At 38.7% G+C, this 20,208-nt stretch overlaps 1 protein-coding gene across 1 annotated transcript in view; it reads left to right on the forward strand.

Annotated features, from left to right (window-relative positions):
• Window positions 1-214: 214 nt before the first annotated feature.
• Window positions 215-20,208, forward strand: part of CFAP54 (cilia and flagella associated protein 54) — a 116,332-nt gene continuing 96,338 nt past the window's right edge. The window contains exons 1-8 of the mRNA XM_068938295.1: window positions 215-422; window positions 5,664-5,769; window positions 12,704-12,850; window positions 14,447-14,618; window positions 16,483-16,541; window positions 18,776-18,919; window positions 19,399-19,512; window positions 19,610-19,711. Of these exons, the coding sequence (XP_068794396.1) occupies window positions 220-422; window positions 5,664-5,769; window positions 12,704-12,850; window positions 14,447-14,618; window positions 16,483-16,541; window positions 18,776-18,919; window positions 19,399-19,512; window positions 19,610-19,711 (1,047 nt within the window). The 5' untranslated portion in view covers window positions 215-219. The remainder of the gene's footprint in view (window positions 423-5,663; window positions 5,770-12,703; window positions 12,851-14,446; window positions 14,619-16,482; window positions 16,542-18,775; window positions 18,920-19,398; window positions 19,513-19,609; window positions 19,712-20,208) is intronic.

Raw genomic sequence — 20,208 nt, forward strand, 5'->3', positions numbered from 1 at the left:
CCTCAACTCCCCCCCCGCAGCTGCTGCCCGCGGCCCTTCCCAAAGCGAGGCGGTTTGGGCGGGAGGCAGCAGCGCCCCAGCCCCCGCCCCAGCTGCCGCCGTCGCCCTCGCCCTCGGCGCCCACACGCCCGAGCGGGCCGTTGCCCGGCGGCCGTTGCCCGGCGGCCGTTGCCCGGCGGCCGTTGCTAGGCGACGCCGGTGCGCGCCCGCCGCGGCAGCATGGCGGAGCCGGCGGCAGCGGGGCCGCCCGTCCGCGCCTCCGTGCCGCGGCCCCCGCCGGCCGCTTTCTTCGGGCCCGTGGCGCCGGGCAACCCGGTGATAGACACCTTGGAGGCCGAGCTGCGGGACGTCCTGGGCTTCCTGCGGCGGCTCAGAGGCTCGGGGGAGGCCGAGGCGCGGGAGCACGACCTGCACCGCCGCGGGTAGGGGCTGCGCCGCCCCCCGCCGTCCCCGGCCCTGGGGGGCTCCCTGCCGATCCCGCTCGCCCCTGTCCCAAATCTCTCGCCCTGCCACGTCCTTGTTCTCCTCCTCCAGCCCCTTCCCCTCGGCTGCCCTCCGGGGCCGTGGCGCACCGCTTCCCCGAGGCTCTTGGCCGCTGCACCCGCCGCCTCGGCCTGCCCTTCGCGGCCCACCGGGCGCTGCCGCGGCTCCCTCCTCCTCCTCGCCTCCCCCCCGGCTTCCCCCTCACGCCACATCCCGCCGACCGGGGAGCCCCGGACCAGGAGCCCCTTGCCTCCCCTAAATCTGGGAATTAGCCAGGAGCTTCTTCCAAGCGTAGGCCAACCGTGCGCCAAAACACTATCAATCAGCATTTTTTTTAATTAAAAAAAAAAAAAAACCCTCCCTAAACCTGAACACCATGTTTTCCTGCACTTTCTAGAAGTTAATGTTTTAAGGAAAAACATTAGATATTGTGGAAGTTCGCAATGCCACCCTTGGCTGTATCAGAGCTGCCCAGACTTTGCAGCAGGAAAATCCCTTCACACTGCTGGAGCAGCTGGCAGCCCACCAGCGTGTGCCGCTGCGTGTGAGGGTGAATACGGGTGGGCATCTATGTGCCTTTAAAAGATAACACATTCCTAGTAGGGCTAAGTGAGGATAGATGCACACAGCTCTTTTTGTGCGTATGCCAGTGTCTACACAGACATATTTTTATACACATAGATGCAGGCAGAGCATATGGCAAATGTAATTTTGGATATTTGTTTGCTCACATACATGCATGTCTAGGGGTGTGCATTGACAATCTATTTTATTTATAATGCAACAACGAGAAATCAGCGTATGATTCATAGTGTATGCATTTGTCTTTTGCAGACCGCATTTCTTTTGTAGCTCTCCCTACTATATTTAGGCACAATATTAGATAGAAGTTCAACTGTTTATTTTAAGATAAGCTGATAGGCTTCTTTTAAGACAGGCTGATTTTCTAGTGTTGTTATCTGAGCAGTATTCTATTCTAAATTTGCAGGTCCTTAGCATAAAAAATAAAAGTTTCCGAAGTTATCAGTATTCCATTCAAAAACCACATGTGAGTTAGGTAACAGGGTGGTTAGCTTACACTTTATGTGCAGATTGTATCCTTAGGGTATTTCACTCGGTACTTCCTAGATGTAGTCCACAGAAGCCCCTTCTCTAAAGAAGCTGTATACATTTTGAGCTGGTACCCAGATTCTGCAGCCTAACATTTATCTGCACTGGAAATCTTTTCTTTTCTAAAGTCTTATGGATTTCCAATTTGTTTATGTGTCAAATTCATCCCAAGGTCTCTCTGAGGCCTAGATCTACTGCACAGATAACAGTCTTCAGGCTTATGCTGCTAGTGTTTTGAATCGGCACACTGGCTTTTTTGCATTGCTTCATCAGCTGATCCCAGTGTTTTGGTATATTTAAGGCTTTAATTTATGGCTTTTTTGTGTTGGCTGATCTGTATTCTTTTTTATAAAAGTTATCCTCTCTAGGACAGTTAGGAAGGAAGGCCACTCAGCTGCTTCAGACACGACCAATTCAGCAGAAAATTGCCAGTAATGAACACATTCATTGTATCTTCTGTTTGGGAGCTGTGCATGCTGAATCTGATCTGTTTGCAGTTGTCATGCCAAGTAATCACTTTTGTGAAGAAGGTCTCCCAGCCTTTCTCAACTTTCCCCTCTGGAATATTTTAAAGAAGTCCTTAGAATGAAAACCTGCGTAGTCTCTGTCTTAATGAAACTGGTGTTTTGTAGATGTTGGCCATGTCTACACATGACTCAGTTCACATCAGAACAGCTTCCTGTCCAAAGAATTATGTAGTGGTTGTTCATCGTGAAGATGAGAACCGGGTCTTGATGCCAGAAATCCCTGAGCGTAGTAATTCATACCAAAACTCGAAAGCATCGTGAACATTGGGTAATATTAAGTTCCCAGCAGCTCTGTGACCTCCAGCATGCTCCCTTCATATTGGGACAGCGCAGCGGTAAAGGGTGGAATTCTGATTGTTAGCCTATATTCAAGTAGCTAGCAAAGTCACAGCTATTTGGTTGTGATTGCAAAATTTCAGTGGTGTTTCTCTCTTGCCTCTTGCTGTTTGATAACTCAAAGTAGGAGCATGTGTTGCTTGCAGAACTAGCCTTAGTCTAGTTGTTCTTGAGGATTTCTAAAGGCATTGGCTATTAGGGATGCTTTCCTAAACGCTCTAAAGACTTACTGCTGTGTCATTTGTCGAGCTACTTTTTGTGGCGTAGGTTGATAATCAAAGTGTTCTTCTTATTAGAGAGAAAGAAGAACAGCTTCTACACTGAAAGAGTATTCAGTCTAGAAGATTAAAATTGTCAACTTTGTTTTTACGATGCTGTCAACCTCTGAGGTTGGTAGGTCAATAGTATGGCCATAGTTCAGGACTTCTAATGCAGGAAACAAAAAATACCTGCCCTGAGCCAGAATCATGAGTCTTTTCTGTCAGAAGAAGCAGCAATTAAAAGTATTTTTGCCTCCACTAAATAAGAAGTTGTTTTACCCATTTCCTCTGGGCAATGGGGCCATTAAAGGATTGCCTTCAACTATTAATTATATTTCATGTCATGTGGTTTAGCCACTCTCATTCAGTAAAACATCTTTTGATCAGTATTAGAGCATCCTTTACTAACTGTATCACAAAGATTTCTGTCCTAGAATTGTAGCCATGTGGATCTTACCCTGTGCACAATATTATGACTGACCTTTCAGGAAAAAAATTTTATTCGTAGAGAGGTTGGAAATGAAGAAGCTTCACCTCTGAGCTGCAACAGTCCAAATTTTGTATGAGAATTTGCTTGCTTAATTTGTTATTCTAATGTCCTACAGCCTATTTAAAGGAAAGCTTTATTAGCTGTTTGGGAAGTGTCTTACTCTCCACCTTCATCTATGTCAAAGAAACATTCTTGTCTCATTCACTGCCTTGGAGTTAGACATGGCATTGTGGCAGATAAGATTTACCTTAGTCTCCCCATTGAAGTTCAAAGTCTAGTCAGATTTGTTCACTAGTTACTCTGTTCTGAGGATTTCATTTTTAACAGAACATTTAGAACAAAACATGAATATGACCTTCCAGGGGCCAGCTGATCAATCTTAGTTTATTAGTTATCACCTTCCAGACCTTTATCCACAGTCATTCCTTCTGTTACTTCTTCCAAGTCACAACCAGCCAGTCTGATAACTGCAGCTTTTTTTCCCCGCCAGGCAGTATGCATCAAACCTCTAGGACTTGGGAAGCTTTTTCCCTAAGCATCTTCCCTTCTCTGTTCAGATGCTTGAGAGATTCCTTTGCTTGGGAGCCTCTGCAGATCATGTTACCTTTCTGTCAGTATATGAGGTCAGTAGCCACTCAGGCTATTAATTGCTTACAGATGGTCTAGGAGAGACTCCTTCCCCATTTAGAAGGTCCTCGTCTGTAGACTGGGCTGTGACTTCCTTTAAAACCATAATGCACTGGAACATTTTATTCAGATTGTTGCTTTTGGCCTAGTTTGTGCTGTTCCTGCATTTTTCCTTCAGGATGCACCTCTGGAGTGTCCCATTTATTTGCTGCTTACTTTGAAGAACTGAGAATTGTGCCCAGATGATACTTACAGAAGAAAAAAAAAAGATTATGAATATTATAATGCTTCTGTGATGAAAAGATCATTTTGACAAGTTTCTTGTATGGCCCTCTGTTTCACCTTGAAATATAAAGAGGACCTGTAGCTTAATGTTTGGAAAAACGATATTTCCTACTGTGCTTTTTTTTATTGGGGAGTCATCCTGTAAGTTAAAATGAAGAGATATCTGGGAGATTATAAACATGAATTCAGAGTTCCTGAATATCAGAAGACAGTTGAGGAAAGCGTCTCACACTCGAGTCTGTTAACACTACTTTAACAGACCGAAAAGTTCCAGGTAGCTCACACCAGTAAGCGCGAGATCTAGATGTGAGAATTCAGCCAGAAGGTTATTTTTGAACGTTAATTTCTCTCTCCCTAGGGTTTTTTTCCCCCCTTCCTTATAAATTGCTACCTCTGAATCATTTAACTGTTGTGGTTTCACAAGGAACTCTTTGCTGAAGAGTTCCACAGAAGTGATTTGTTAAGAGAATAAACATAAGAGATGCCTGGCCCTGTGAACATTGTCAATACTACTAACAATTCTATAAGAGGTTTCTTTCTGAAAAATCCCTACGCTTGTTATCAGTCTATCTGATCAGATACTGTTTTCTCATCTGAATATAGCTTTCTTGAAGAAGTCTAGGGTGGGAAAGTTGTACATGTGAAGGCAAGTACACATCAAATCGTAGTTAGTAGGTACGGTAATACTGGCATGATGTAATCAGTTCCTATGTAGGGGAGGCAAACTGCTCCTTAGAGCCAGTTAACAGTTTATGGGAGACTTGCTGGTTCAGTCAAAGAGCAGTAGTTTGTTACACAAAGTCATCCCTGATGACAGCATGGCTAGAATAACAGACACAGACAACAGAATAATATTGTTGCTGTTGCCTTAAAACCCTTTCTTTTTACCAAATATATCATGTGCTTGTTCTCTCCGAACCTTACCCATTATGACTTAGAATTACTGTACTGTTCCTAAACATTTCCTGCTAGATGTAGTTCATGCTGGCTTTCTAATGACTTTCTTCTTTTTGTGATTCAAGTATAGCTCTAATAGTTCATTTCACAGCCACCAGTTCCTAAAGTTATTGCTGCTGACACATATTGCTATTCTGGGATCTTATTTTCCTGTAGTTTGCATTTGTACTTTCCCATCCAATAATTGCTTTGAGTTGTAATCCACTGAGTTTATTTAAAATACCAAATTGTTTCTTCAGATAGAACCTCTCATATACCAGCTGGAAAGTGGGACAGATTCTACGTTTACCACCATGTTTGAACAACGCAAAGGGTTTAATAATAAGACATTTTAATAAGTATTTATGTAGGATACAGTAATTCATTCTATTTTAAATCTGTGTGATAAAAACTGATGACAGAATGAAACACAGAAATATCCTTGGCTGCTTGTTAAATTCAGTTTTAATGATCTTTTGTTTCGAAACATTTAGAGGTTCAAACGCATTTGGAAAAAAGGGGTTTTCACAATTTGAAATATTCCTAATCTGTTTACTTGTTATGGCAGATCTACTGCCAGTTTAATCTTTTTCTCCTGTATTTTTTTAGAGCAAATACTTTGTTTAATATTTGGATCAAATATAAGCCTCGACTGCCAGAGTGGTATTACAATGAAAAACTTCTGAAAGTCGGTGATTCCCTTGCTCAGATCAAAGTAAGTCATGTTAAAACAGAAGAGGCTCAGCCACAGTCTTTGTTTCACTATGTTTCTATGCTACTTTAGTTTTTAATTGCATTTTACAGGAAACTCTTTAGAAAGTAGCAAAACTTTTAAAAATAATCTCAGTAGTAGTTGGTGGTTTGTGTCCCTTTCTTATTATCATAATTGCCCTGATACTAAGATGTTTTTGTCATACATGCATTTTGTATGCAGCTGTTGCCTTTTTAAAGTTGAACACCCCAAAATCTCTCCTTCAATATTTGTTTGAAGTTCTAGCACAGTAGGGTACAATAACTGACTGTTCCTGTAGGTGCTACTTCAGTGTAAATTGATAATGATGGAGCAGTGGTAGTTTGTTCCACAGAAATGTCAACTCAGTGCTCAGTAAAGCAAAAGTGAATGTAAAGAATTATGAGGAAGGGAGCAGAGAACGAAAAAGACAGTATTGTACAACTATATGCATCAATGACGATGCTGCACCCTGAGTTCTGTGTGCACTTCTGGACCCCTCAAAAAAGATAAATTGCAACTAGAAAAGATTGTGTGGTGAGTAACAAGGGTGAGCAAAGGTATGGAATGGCTTCGACATGAATAACAAAGGTAGGCTAAGTATTCACTTGGGAACAGAGATCCCTCAGCAGAATATAGTGCGGTTCTATGAGTGAAAGGAGGGGCTGAACAGGGATTGATTGTGTTTGTTTCCTCTTCCAATATAAGAGAGCTGTGGACCATCAAATGAAGGTAGTAGGTGGCAAGTTCAGAACAAAAGCAGGTTGTTTCTTCACAGTACATGTACTTAACCCATGGAATTTCCTGCCACAGGATGCTGTGAATGCTAGAAATTTATGTAAGTTCAAGAGGAAACTTGACAAGTTCACAGAGTGGAAGTCTGTTGGGGGTTATGAAATGCATAAATTACCCCGGCTTAAGAAGTCCATGATGTGCAGATTATTGGACAGTTTGGGAGTATTTGGGGGATGTTTTACTGCACTGTTAACTCTATTTTTATATTTTTACTTAGTCATCTGTTCCTGGCTACTGTTGGAAGTGGGTTGCTGGGCTAGTAACAACTGGTCTGATTCAATAAGGCTGTTTTTGTGTTTTGTTCTTATACGATATATTTGTCCTTTGTGCCTGCTGGAAATGAGACCTCAAAGCCTTATCATTCTTTACCTCAGTGACATATGTGTTAGAAGATCATGCCATAAAGTGTGAGGCTTCTGAGGATAATTAGTGAACAGCACTGAGAGGCAGCTCAAAGATGTACAGTTGAAAGCTAATTGCAAATCATTATTTTTAGGATTAAAGAAGGGTTTGTGGTTCTGAGTGACATAATTGTGGAACAGAAATGCTGAAGGATTAAAGAAATTATAGGTTAATTCCTGAAAAGAGTCAATACTTGAAAAGTTGCTTGAGAGCATACAGTTAAAGATTGTTTTCAGCATGCATTCACAAAGAGGAAATCATGCTTAACCAACCTGATAGCCTTCTGTGATGGAATGACTGGCTGGGTAGATGAGGGGAGAGCAGTGGATGTTGTCTACCTGGACTTCAGGCTTTTGACACTGTCTCCCATCACATCCTCACAGGCAAGCTCAGGAAGTGCGGGCTCGTTGAGTGGACAGTGAGGTGAACTGAAAACTGGCTGAATGGCAGAGCTCAGAGGGTTGGGATCAGTGGAGCAAAATCTAGTTGGAGGCCTGGAGCTAGCAGTATCCTCCAGGGGTCAGTACTGGGTCCAGTCTTGTTTAATATGTTCATCAGTGACCTGGAGGAAGGGACAGAGTGCCTCCTCAGCAAGTTTGCTGATGATACCAAACTGGGAGGAGTGGCTGATACACCAGCAGGCTGTGCTGCCATTCAGAGGGACCTGGGGAGGCTGGAGAGATAGGCAGAGAGGAACCTCGTGAAATTCAGCAAAGGCAAGTGCAGGGTCCTGCACCTGGGGAAGAATAACCCCATGCACCAGGACAGGCTGGGGACTGAGCTGCTGGAAAGCAGCTCTGCCGAGAAGGACCTGGGAGTCCTGCTGGACAACAAGTTGACCATGAGGCAGCAATGTGCCCTTGTGGCCAAGAAGGCCAGTGGTGTCCTGGGATGCATTAGGCAGAGTGTTGCCAGCAGGTGGGGATCCTGCCTCTCTACTCAGCCCTGGGGAAGCCGCATTTGGAGTACTGTGTCCCATTCTGGGCTCCTCAGTACAAGAGAGACATGGAGCTAGCTATTGCAGTGAGTCCAGTGGAGGGCTACAAAGATGATGAGGAGACTGGAGCATCTCTCCTCTGAAGAAAGGCTGAGAGAACTGTGCCTGTTTAGCCTGGATAAGAGAAGACTGAGAAGGGATCTCACCAACGTGGACAAGTATCTGAAGAGAGGGTGTCAGGAGGATGGGGCCAGACTCTTCTCCGTGGTGCCCAGCAACAGGTCAAGAGGCGACGGGCACAAACTGAAACACAGGCAGTTCCATCTGAACCTGAGGAAAAACTTCTTGACTGTGAGGGTGACAGAGCACCGGCACAGGTTACCCAGAGAGGTTGTGGATTCTCCTTCGCTGGAGATATTCAAAACCCATCTGGACACAGTCCTGGGTAATGTGCTCTAGTTGACCCTGCTTGAGCAGGGAGTTTGCACTAGATGATCTCCAGAGGCCCCCTTCAACCCTTCTGTGATTGTTAAGAATTAGCATAATTTAGATTATTTAAGTTACAGCTCCTATGCTCAATGCTACCTGCTTTGAGAGATTTTGTGTTTGTAAACATCCCTCAGTAGACTTTTCTACTTTTTCTCAGTCATATTACATATTTATTTGATCAGTAATACATTTCTAGCTTATAACTCTGGCTATTTAGTGTATCTGTGTTAAGAGAGAGTTAAATATATATTTTAACTATGTCCTTCAATCTTTCAGACCCATTTCAGTCACATACCACTTGATACCACTTTTCTTAATATGTGATTGTAATAGATAAGATTCATAGCACAAAAGTTAGAGGAAGCCTGTGATTTATTTGTAGAATACGTCTGTGGTTTTGGAAAGGTTTCTGTAACTTCTGCCTCATTTTTGAAGATAATCAAAGAGGTAAGAAAAAGTGAGGCTTGTGTTTCATTTAGAATAGAATTATTAAATTTTAGTGGAGGTGCAAGTGTGATTTCATTTGCTTTCTGTTTGGTGTTAAACTTACTATTAACAAATGTCATCTTGGTTTAGTTTGGTGCTTTGGGTTGTTTCACTCTGTATGATGAGCATCTGAGATTGTGTCTTGCTACAAAGCTACCCTCATTGGTTGAATAAATACACTTTATGAGATCCTATATAATTCCTGTAAACTCTTTTAGAGGAAATGTTGTTATGACAATATTAGGAAAGATGTATTTGGATTTGTGTTCTGTTGAAGAAACTTAATATTTCTTCGACCCTGCCCTTCCTCCTCAAAAATAAAAACAGATAGCGGACATCATTATATATCTTTTAAACTGAAAATAATTTTTAAGAGCACTCTATTGACTTGTGCATCACAACCTTGGTGTTTTGTGACTCAGTAATGAAAATGCTGTGATAGCAGTGGTAAACTGTTGTTGTTGATAGATGTAGGGCACCTCTCCACTTTTACCTTTTTTCATTCTCCTCAGCGTTTGACACTATTAGATTCTTCCTTTCCACCTAGAAAAGAAGCAGGCATAACTGGAAACATATCAAAATAGTTTGAGGGGCCATCTTTTGGAGGAACACATCCAATGAAACAATACTTCCACTATTATATTTTTTGCTTGTGTAATCCAGCAAGGATAAATGCTATTTCTGTAATTCTGTCATATATATGTGGCTACTAGGTGAACTGTTCAGCAGACCTGGACAAAGGTTATCATGCAGATGTTATTAAGTCTTATACATCCTTCATTGCATCTGCCTGTAACACTTTCACAAAAGTGGCCTGCCTCCTAAATAAAGAACAGCAAGCTGAAGCTGAACTTCAGCAAGACTCAGATCGTTACTGGTAGGTTGCAGAAGGCATTTAAAAAGAGTCCCTAACAGTGATGCTGTTGAACTTGATGGTATAAGCTCATGGTCTGGCAGTTTAGGAATCCTCCCAGAAATTCTCACGGAAGCTCTTGAATAAAGCATTTGTTAATAGCCCTTTCATTGCCTAAGAAATTCCATTCATGTTTTCTTCATGCTCCCATTTTCCTCAAGTTTTCATACCTTCTGGGCTGTAGAAATGTCTTTTTATATTAAATGAAGCTTTCATTGCTTGGGAACTGCTGATTTCACAGCATGCTCAGTAAGAAGTTATTTCAAACATATCAAACATATCCTCTGTACTTTACATTGGCTTCCCGTAGCATAACTACAATGTAGTAATTTGGTCCTTATTTTCAAGGTGCTTAATGGCATGGCCCTAGAGGGGCTAAAAATAACCTGGACTTCTCAGTAAAGAGTTCTGCCTACAACTTGGATCCTCTGGTTTTCTACAATAAGGGTAAAGTCATCTGTGTTGTAGAAAAAGTTGTCTTAGCGGCCAGTGTAAAACTTTGCAATGAACTCTCTTTGGAACTATGGAACTCCCATTTTTAGTGCATTTCTTTGAGTTTCCAAATTTAGTTTTCATCATATCCATTTTTCTCCCTGGAGAAAATATATAGAGAAAAAATGCAATAAATGCAAGAGTTTAATGCATCACTGAAAAGATGAATGTGGTGTAACACCAAGTTCTGTGATAGGAGGCAGGGTAGAGCCTATTCCATAAATACAACTTTTCCCATAAATACGACTTAGTCCCACTGGACTCTATCTGAAAATTACTGGTGATTACGTGAAGTTTTAATCATTCTTTATGGTATATAATACTTAAGGATGCATGGTCTGTAGAAAAAAAAATTGAATATGATAGTCAGCAGGTAAGCACCACAATCCCCTCTGCGTCATTAGGTTCCTGTCCTCCTGCTATTCTTTTTTTAATGTCTTCTCACTTTAGATTCCTTTTGATTATACATCTACTCTTTATCATTTAGGGCACACCTAAATTCATTATGTCATATATCTGGAAATTAGTTAGCAGCCCATTAGTCTTCATACTAATCAGCACTGACTCATTTTTTCTCCTTCCTCTCTGCTTGTATCTGCCTGTTATCTCTGGTCTCATACATATATAAATTGTTTGGGTGTGGAATCAATTTTTTGTTATATATTAGTAACTAGCTTAATGGCATTCTGAACCACAATTTAGGATTCTAGAGTTATCACAGTCTGAATTTAGCTACTGGATTATAGAAGTGACCAACTGCCCATACCTGTCCACGAGAAGTAAAGGTTTCTGTATTTGGCTGCTCCTTTTACACAGCAAAGAAGATAGGATCCCTTGAGTAATCTGGATCCCATGAGTTAGACTCTTCAGAAGATTGAAAATTCAGGGTAAATGTCACTGGTGGTTGGAATTGATACTGGAAACAGCATGTGCAGGGAAATACTTTTGAATTTTTGATGATTAAATATTAAAGTACAGTTTTTACAAATATAAATTAGTTGCAATTAATTTTTTTTGCCTAGAATTTATCATGACTGTTTTGTGTGCGTGTGTGTGCACTAGTATCAACTACTAATAATACTGAGCTATTAATCACATTGAATTCTAATAATAATGCTACACTTTGTCTTTACTACAACTTAAAAGAAATTAGTATATGCAGAGTTGCCAAAAAGGCTGTTGGTCATCAGACAGAACAGATTTTCCTGTGTTTATCATGTGACCCTTTTCATAGTGTGAAACAGCAGATCAGTTCCCAATCAGCTGAGTTTTTACTTGTTTCCTGTACAGAGTCAGTTGATCTAAGCCCCTCACAAATTTCCATGAAAAATTTTGTCTTTCTTTCTTTCTTATGCATTGCCTTATGTAGTACTCACAGAGCTCTTTCAGCTTTCTATGTAGAGATAGATTATGTGAAGCGTACACAGGAAGGAAATAAATTACTTTAAGCTAAGACTAAAATAATCTACAAGTTAAAGAAAATAAAAAAAACGCTCTGAGGCTGCATGGGGATGACTGCAGTACAATCTACGCATCCCTCTTCCTGTGAGGGAAGGGAAAACAAAACCTTAAAGATATCTTCGTAAAACCATACTGTTTGAATTATCCTGCAGTGTAGTCTGCTAGTTCTCACATGTGAAGTTGGTAGAGAAACCTCTAAATAATCTTTGCTGCAGGAAGTGGTGGAGGTGATTCAGTGAGTAGTGTTTGACATCTGAGTCAGAGCTGAACCATAGTCTCAGTATGATGTCAGGAAGGACCAGCATGCTGCTGGGGGCTGTATTGTGAATGAGACATAAAGCTCAACATCCTGTTTGTTAACAGTTCTTAAAGACCCAGTGGCAATTTCCAGCCTATTAACACTGGCTTTTTGGTTATATGTAACTTCCAGTTGCTGCTGTTTGTTTCACTCATTTTTATTACATGTTGTTCCAAAGCGATTTTCTGATATCTTAAGCTGTTCTGCCTTTCTGACATCAGGGAAACAAGGGGGAGAGAAATGATGATATCTGTATATAGTTTATAAAATTCTGCATTATGCAGTACTTTTCTCAGAAGTGTAATATCTTTATTATTACTATTCCAAAGCTTCAGGACATTCTAGGAACCCTCTGAGTTTATTACATTAACCTGGGATCATACTTTCTGATTCTTCTCCAGTATGTCAAATTTATGATTAAAATAAACAGAAACTCCCAACTCACAAGCTCTTCTTTTAAGTACTTTAACCTTTCAAAATGTGTTAGCATTAGAAATTATATTGCTGAATGTTTGTATGACACTTTAGTGTTGTATTTCCAGCTGCTCTTTCACACTGATATTTTACATAAGCATGATAAAAATATTTTATAGAAATAGAAATGTAACATGAAAACTGTAAAAATAACATATTCTTCATTCTTCAGGAGTATAAACTGGCACTTTTACAGTGCTATGGAAGATATCTTCAGCAGTTCATTTCTGTGAACCTCGATGAAATCATAGATGATGTGAATCAATTTAAATCTACCTTTTTCCCAAATGGTTTCCGAGATAAAAATGCAGCACTTACGGTAGGTTCAAATAATTTTTTTGGTCAAAGACATTTGCAGTTTCAAAATAAGTAGCCTGTTTTATCTTCCACAAATGTACTTCATATAGTTATTTTAATTAAATATTAATACTTACTAATCTTTAATAGTTTGTCTATACAGATTACATTGAGATTTAACAGTCCTGGATGTTTTGAACATCCAGAGTTGGTATGCTCTGAAATAGAGATGGCACATTTTTAAGAGGATATAAATGCTTATGCTTCTGTGGCATAAGTCAGCCTCTAGCGACTTAATGTTAAAAAGGCAATTTGTTGTGAACAGTCTATTCCATAAATGCTTACAGCAGTTTTTCCTCTGAAATAGTTCCACTGTCAGAATCCACTGTCAGAATCCAGATACAGGCTAAAGTTCATAACTGTCCTGCGGTTGTTGTAGAAATTTTTATAGAATGTGATCTGAAAATTAGGCAAAGTGCAAGAGAGTTAAAACATTGTACTATAATTTGTGCCATAAATGTGCAAAATGTAAAAAAGTTCACAACATAGTAACCAGCAGCATTGCATTACTATCAATAGAACATTTGCTTCATATGAAAATAAAAGAGACGGAATGATGAATAGATTTGTAAGTGCTCTAAGTTCTCGGGGAACTCAGTGACCTCAAGAGAATGTCAGCATCCTTTTGTATTATTTGCTGATAAAGATAAGAGCTTGCGATTTGTCATTTGTTATCCATGGAAGAGAGTATTTTAGTACATATAGGGAAGGATACTAAAAATATACTAGATTTTATCCTAAGCAGTGCTTTGCTGAGAAGCTCTATTTCAGTGAATCGTGGATACTGTGAAATAATGTAGGCTATTCCGTGAACTCGAATGACAGAAGGAAACCATAGGCATCTCCTGTGTACTGAGCTGATCAAGTTCATATTCCTCTAGTCAGATTGTAAATAGATATTCAGGGAGGTGAAAGAGGAAGTTTGCTTAAAAACTAAGAGAAGCAAATGTGATGAACGAAGAAATGTTCTGTTTATTTTTTTTTATTTTTTAAAGATAGTTGAGCTTCTTGGAAAATGCTCAAATGCTATGTTAATCCATGTTAGTTTGATTTTACAAAGCCCTTTAAGTCTGAAGTTTTGTAGATGGTTTATTCTGTTTTCTATCCTTCTTCATAGACCTTGAACCAATCATACTGCCAGATGTTATCATGGCTCTATACTAACATACCTTTTCTGTGGCTTGACCTTTAGACACTGATATAGCCTTAAATTTTCAGATACGGAATCAAGTTTCACCATGATCTTTAAATCCGGACCATTTGAATATCGATCTAATGCTTTATTTAGGCTTTCTCCCTACAACCCTTTCAACAATCATAGCGCACTAGGTGCGTTCTCATCCTGGGAAACTGAGCCACGTTAATAGTAAATCAACCTTAAAGCTTTAGCGCTTTCTCCTTATTTTAATTCTCATGTCAACGTCACACTGATTTTTCTCTGGCATTCTCGAGCTTTTCATAGTCACTATTTTGTACTTTGCTAATACAAAAAGTGATATGTGCATGCACTTTGCGAATGTATATATTTTCATTTTATATCTCTTTCCATATGTTTTAGTTCCATGCTTTGCAAGAGAGGAATGTTTGCATTTATCAGATGGTTTGTAGCAGTGACAGAAATCTCCAGAATCAAGAGTCCCTGCAGACTTGTTTCAATATCTTGTCCTCATTACGACTCACTACGCAAGTGGCTCTACCTCAGGAGAATTTGTGTTGGCTTATCTACAATGGTATTTCAGGCTTTTCATTTACATTTTCTTTGCTAATCAAACCTGTTGAGGGCAGTTTTGTACACATTCTTTAAGGTCAGCCAAAGGGTCATGAATAAATCTCTAGTTACTTTTTAACCACTGTAGTATTTTTTTTAACAGATTGTATTTTGAAATAAGGATATTTTAATTTTATATTTCTACATAATGTACAGTTTTCAGATGGACAGTTATAGAAGTATTAGCTTTTTCATCGTAGCTGTGATTTGAGTGTACTAATAAAATGAAATCTGACAGGGCATACTGAGACCATTTTTTGAGTGAATCCTAATTAAATAAAAAGGTTCATAATTTTTTTTTATCAATAAAATGTTTGTGCTAATGAGGATTTTTGTGGAAAAAGGAATTACAGGTCTAAGAGTAGAAAATGACTGTGCATCCCTAACATTAAATATTTGCAATTTTTTTTAGTATTGTCCAAGGTTGGCGTTAATAATAAAACTTCTTTAAAAATACTAAATCATAGTTAAGAACTTGAATCTCTCTATATATGATTTTAATGTGTGATTTATAGCTTCTTGAATTAGCACAAATTTGAGGAAAACCTGGGACTTCCATGAGCTACATATACAAGGAAAGGTATATCAAGAATTTACGTTTCAAGAAGAGGAACAGTATATTTTTACTTTGAAAAGACAATTTTATTTCCTCAGTCAGAATTTGGATTATTATTTGGCTCTGTAATGGTCAATTGTTGCAGTATAAATTGAGGAGAGTGTATATTTTTAAATGAATGTTGGAAAACACTGGTATTTACTTTCTCTTAGCTATAACTGGTCTTGAAATTCTTATCCTTTTGTTTGGCTGGGACTGCCATTGCCCCCATTCCCTACTTTCAGGGGTTTTTTTTGGTTGGTTGTTTCCATAAAAATATAATTAAAATTAAAATATACTCATCTCATAGACTACTTGTGTATGGGACAGATCTCTGTACCAAGCCCAGCTATTCATGAAATTTTCCATCTAATTAGAAGTAAATATTAGGCAGTAAATCATATTTTTCCCGGTTCCTGAGCATTTTTCTGCAACCCTTTTTGTCAATAGGAGATTTCCTGCCTCATTACACATTTGAGTGATAAAAAAATACTTTATAATGCCTGCTAAATTCTTGCTTATTGGGATAATAATACCTTTCTATCTATGACGGTTGACATTGTGATGCCTGTGTGCTGCCATAGGTGCCCATTTCCATATAGTCGTGCAGACAGAAGAATAGACTTTTTTTTTCAGACTGCAGCACTTTTTGTACTTCTAGGGCTGATTTTTGAAACGCAATTTTGTGACATACTGAAACTCGGTCATTTTTTGACAGGGTTTTATCTGTAAGTCACCTGGATGCTTTTGAAAATTCTATTCGTAATCAGTTTTCTTCATTTCACTTATGATACGTAATATCACAAAATAGCATTGTTGGCTGCCAGGACAGTGCCATGACAGACTAAAAGCAAGGCAAAGTCTGTGAGGAAAGATAATATTTTTTTAAGCACAGTGGTTTTGGGGGAAAAATGTAAGTTTTTTCTCTGTCAGTTAGTTAAGTAAAAATTCAATATAGTACATTTTTAAGGCTCCATTCTTTTATGAGACTGCTTTGTTGTGTACTTATTTTTGAAGTTAATATAGCATAAGAATATATTGGCTAAATCTGCATTTTAGAAGTAGTTATAGAACATTTAGTTTTAAAGCTGTATTTTCAGGCTCTAGAAACAACAACCCAGATTGTAAGAAGAAGTGTCAGTTGGTTAGCATGACAAATTTCAAGTAGAAATATAGGACTGATCTATTTTATTTTTTTCTTGTTTCATTTTATTTTGTTTTATTCTTACAGGTACAATTCATATTTACATGATATGCAGACATTTGATGATGATAGGTCACTCTGCTAAGGTATGGCAAAATATACAGAAACATTTGAAAAATTTACGGAAGATTGGAAAATGCACCTATATTTTGCATAATGGTATACCCTGACTTATCTCTTTCGTTCTCTTTTGCCAGTAGTAGTACTTGTCATGTGGGAATAAAATGTCAAGCATGCAGAAAGGCCGTCGTATAGTCCTCATGCTGTTGTGGCTCTGCTCCTTCAGCAGTGGAATTAAGCCCCCCAGAATGTCTTGTTGGTCTTTGAGATGGGTCAGGCTGCAGTGGAGCCTCTGAGAGCTGCGTTTTTCTGAGTCTCCCAGAACCTGAGTCTCTTATGTTTTATATCTTAGAATTTTTATGCATTTTTTTTAAATGGAACAAACTATTCAGTTCATAAATGAGCTCCAGTAATAAGAGAGGTTAATTGTCTCATTCCTTGGCTTCTGTTGTGTTAGCACCAGTTATTGATCCTAAAGTAACCAATTACCATTAAATAGTAGCATGAGATTCCTGCTTTGTTTAATCTTAACGATTTTGAAAGTTTTCAAGTGAAGACTTCAAAGCATTCTTAGGAAACCTCATTCCTTTAATGAGTCTTTTTTTTTTTATGAATTGAGAACATGTCCTTTTACTTTCAAGTTGAAAAAGTATGCTTAAAACATACATCATTTAGTCAAACACAATTATAAATATAATAAAATAGGATTCTGTGCAGACAGGCTATACCAGTGGTAGCATGGATTGCACATACCAGAATTGTATTTAACTGACCAGTTAGTATCCAGCGACTCTCAATGGTAAGTTGTTGTAAATTGAAGTTTGAATGTTTTTTTATCTACGTTTAAGTCTGCTGTTTAAAAAGGGATAGAAAAGGTGTGATTCAGTTGCCTATACTTAGGTATCGAAAGCTACGTGTCCTGCAGGTGTCCGATGTTGAGGTGCCCAGGGCATCCTGGCTAGCTTGCAGCTGCTGTGCCAGAATGGCCCAGGTCTTCTACTATACCAGCCATCCTCATGCGGGTTACTCAGATATGGTAGGCTGTTTCAGATGGCTCTGGATGCTTATTTGTGGGTGACTGAAGCAAATCCCAAGAATTCGCCTTTTGCTGGTTGAAAAGTGGAGCTGTGCTGACACCTGCTGGCTAGGTTTTTAGTTGGGCCTACTTAGCTGATCAAAATGATCTGGCTTTCTTTTTCCTTTTCTTTTTAACTTAAGAATGTAGTTTTTCTTTGCTTCAGGTTTATTTTTCCCTGTTTAAATTTGAATGGATGCTACATCATCCTAGATCCAAAATCTTTTCTTATGTGTTGGTTATATTAGTCTTTCACTGAACAAGAGAGATTTTTCTATTTGAGCATCTTTTATTGATATCAGGAATGATTTTGCCCCTCCTGTAACCTATACCAGCATGGTTTTTATTACACAGGGTGTAGAGGAAGTAATCATAGGTATTTCAGATTATTTTCATTTAACCAAAGAGTGTGTACATTGATGTAATGTAGGACTGAATTTGTGCACATTTTGTGAACCTCAAAGAATATCTGGCCCAAAGAAAATACAGGGGGAAGATACTGTTCAACCAATTTTTTGGGACTTATTCTTTAAAGAGAAAGACTGCTGCAAGGACTATGCTGGGAGAAAGATGAGTGCCTCAAAGAGAAGAGCAGAAAGAGTAGCTCTCTGCTGCAAATTGATCTAAACTGTAAATTGATCTAATTGATCTATCTTCTGTAAATTGATCTAAGTGCCAGTTGTCACCAAAGAAGGCAGCCGCCCTCACATGCCAGAGCAAGTTGCTGATCTAATTGAAAACTAACTTAGAAAAAAAAAGATCACTAGAGCTGAAAAAAAGGGGAAGGACTCTCAAGATGAGAGCAGATGAGACAGGAGGGCAGGACTTCTCTATTGGCAAGTCTATAGTGAACTGCAATAACTAAAATAGCTCAGAGGCTAAACTATGATGTTTGACCACAGTTTCAGATGGAAAAACAATAAAAAAAGCAGGAAGATTATGCTCTAGACAATAAAATACATTAAAAATTAACACAGCTTCTGTCATGTTTTTCTCTTTTAATTTGTTCTACCAGGTAAGGATAAATGTTTATGTGTTCCTACGCTGAGCAGTAGGAAGTTTATTTCAGCATGTAAAATTTGATCAGAACTGCATGGTAATATGACTGTTTTGATTTTACACTGTGAACATTATAAAAAACTGTTTAAAATGCATTCAGTTTGAAACCAGATTTTTTCAATGCAGGTGCTGGAATACTTATTATGGGCCAGTATATGTATGGAATCATCCATTCCACTTTTGTCTGTACACTATTTGACGTGGAGAGCCACTCTTTATACTGCAGTTTCTCAGTGTTATTATGATTGTCAAGACGGCATTAATGGAGAGGTATTCTGATTTACCATGGGTAACATTTCAGATGCAATCAAATGGGAAATAAATATTTATTTAAATACTTACTGTTATTATCAGATCATGTGTATTTTTAGATTTCTGTTTGTGTTCCACAATGTAGCTATGATATGGAAGTATGTTTCCATATGTAAATGAATAAGCAATTGAAAGTTAAGTGCAGTAGTACTTTTTAATGTAATCCCGGTCATAGATTTTTAGCGTTAAGTAGTGGCCAGTCCCCATGCAGATATGCGGATATACAAAAGGAATTTTGCAAAGGTTTTCGTTTCTTTTTTTAACACTTGTTCAGGACTTGACTTTCATTGCAGCCCTTTACAGTTGTCTGAAGTCAAGAATGATGCAACTCTAAAATTACGCGCTAGCAAACAGAACAGGAAAACACTGTATCAGTTTGCATGCATCAGCTCATTATCCTTTTCTTTTCTTTTCTTTTTTTTTTTTACTTCGGACAGATATTTGCTCGCCGTGGCCTGATGAAAATTGATGAACTGAAGCAGTTAGAAAATATCAGTTCTTCGCCAGGAAATTCAGAAACTAAAAAGATTTTTAGAGAGGCCACTGTAAAGGTATCATCCTGCAATTCATCATAAACTGTTACAGTACGTAGAATCTCTAAGGGCAGAATGCATAACAGTTATTTACTTACTTTTATCTTTGTGTCAGATGACAGTAATGATTTTCAAAAGATCAGTATATGAATCCAGAAGAAAGCCCAAAAGCTACTTTCGACCTAAGTTACGAATTAACCTAAAAGAAGCACAAAATGTAAGTTTAACATTTTGTATTAAGATCTTCCTGGATTGAAGTTCGGTCTGTCATCCTCTGAATCTCATGATATCCTTATAGATCTATTACATATGGACCTCATAATATGATGACAAAATTGTGGAATCTCTTTGCATTTTTTGAAAGAGGAAAGGAAAGATACTACAAAGTAACTTTTTGGACACAGTTTATCTGATGATAGAACAGATACAAGCACTCATAGCTTAATGAGTAGATTAATTATGGATTTTTTGTTCAGAATTATCTAGCTTGTTTGTTCATAACATACTTTGGGATGGACTACCTATAAAAGCACTAGGTACAGTAAAAGCCAAATAGTTCAAAATAAGAATGATGTATTTGGTCTTAAATAATTGTTTAATATTGATAGCATTTTCATTTGCCATTATTTCTTTGCCTTTAGTCTGTATTGAGTGTTTTTTGATTTTTTTTTAGAAAAGTGGCTGCTTACCAGAAATAACTGAGATGATTGCGCT

This window comes from Struthio camelus, chromosome 1 (genome assembly GCF_040807025.1).
Source record: "Struthio camelus isolate bStrCam1 chromosome 1, bStrCam1.hap1, whole genome shotgun sequence".
Taxonomy (NCBI): Eukaryota; Metazoa; Chordata; class Aves; order Struthioniformes; family Struthionidae; genus Struthio; species Struthio camelus.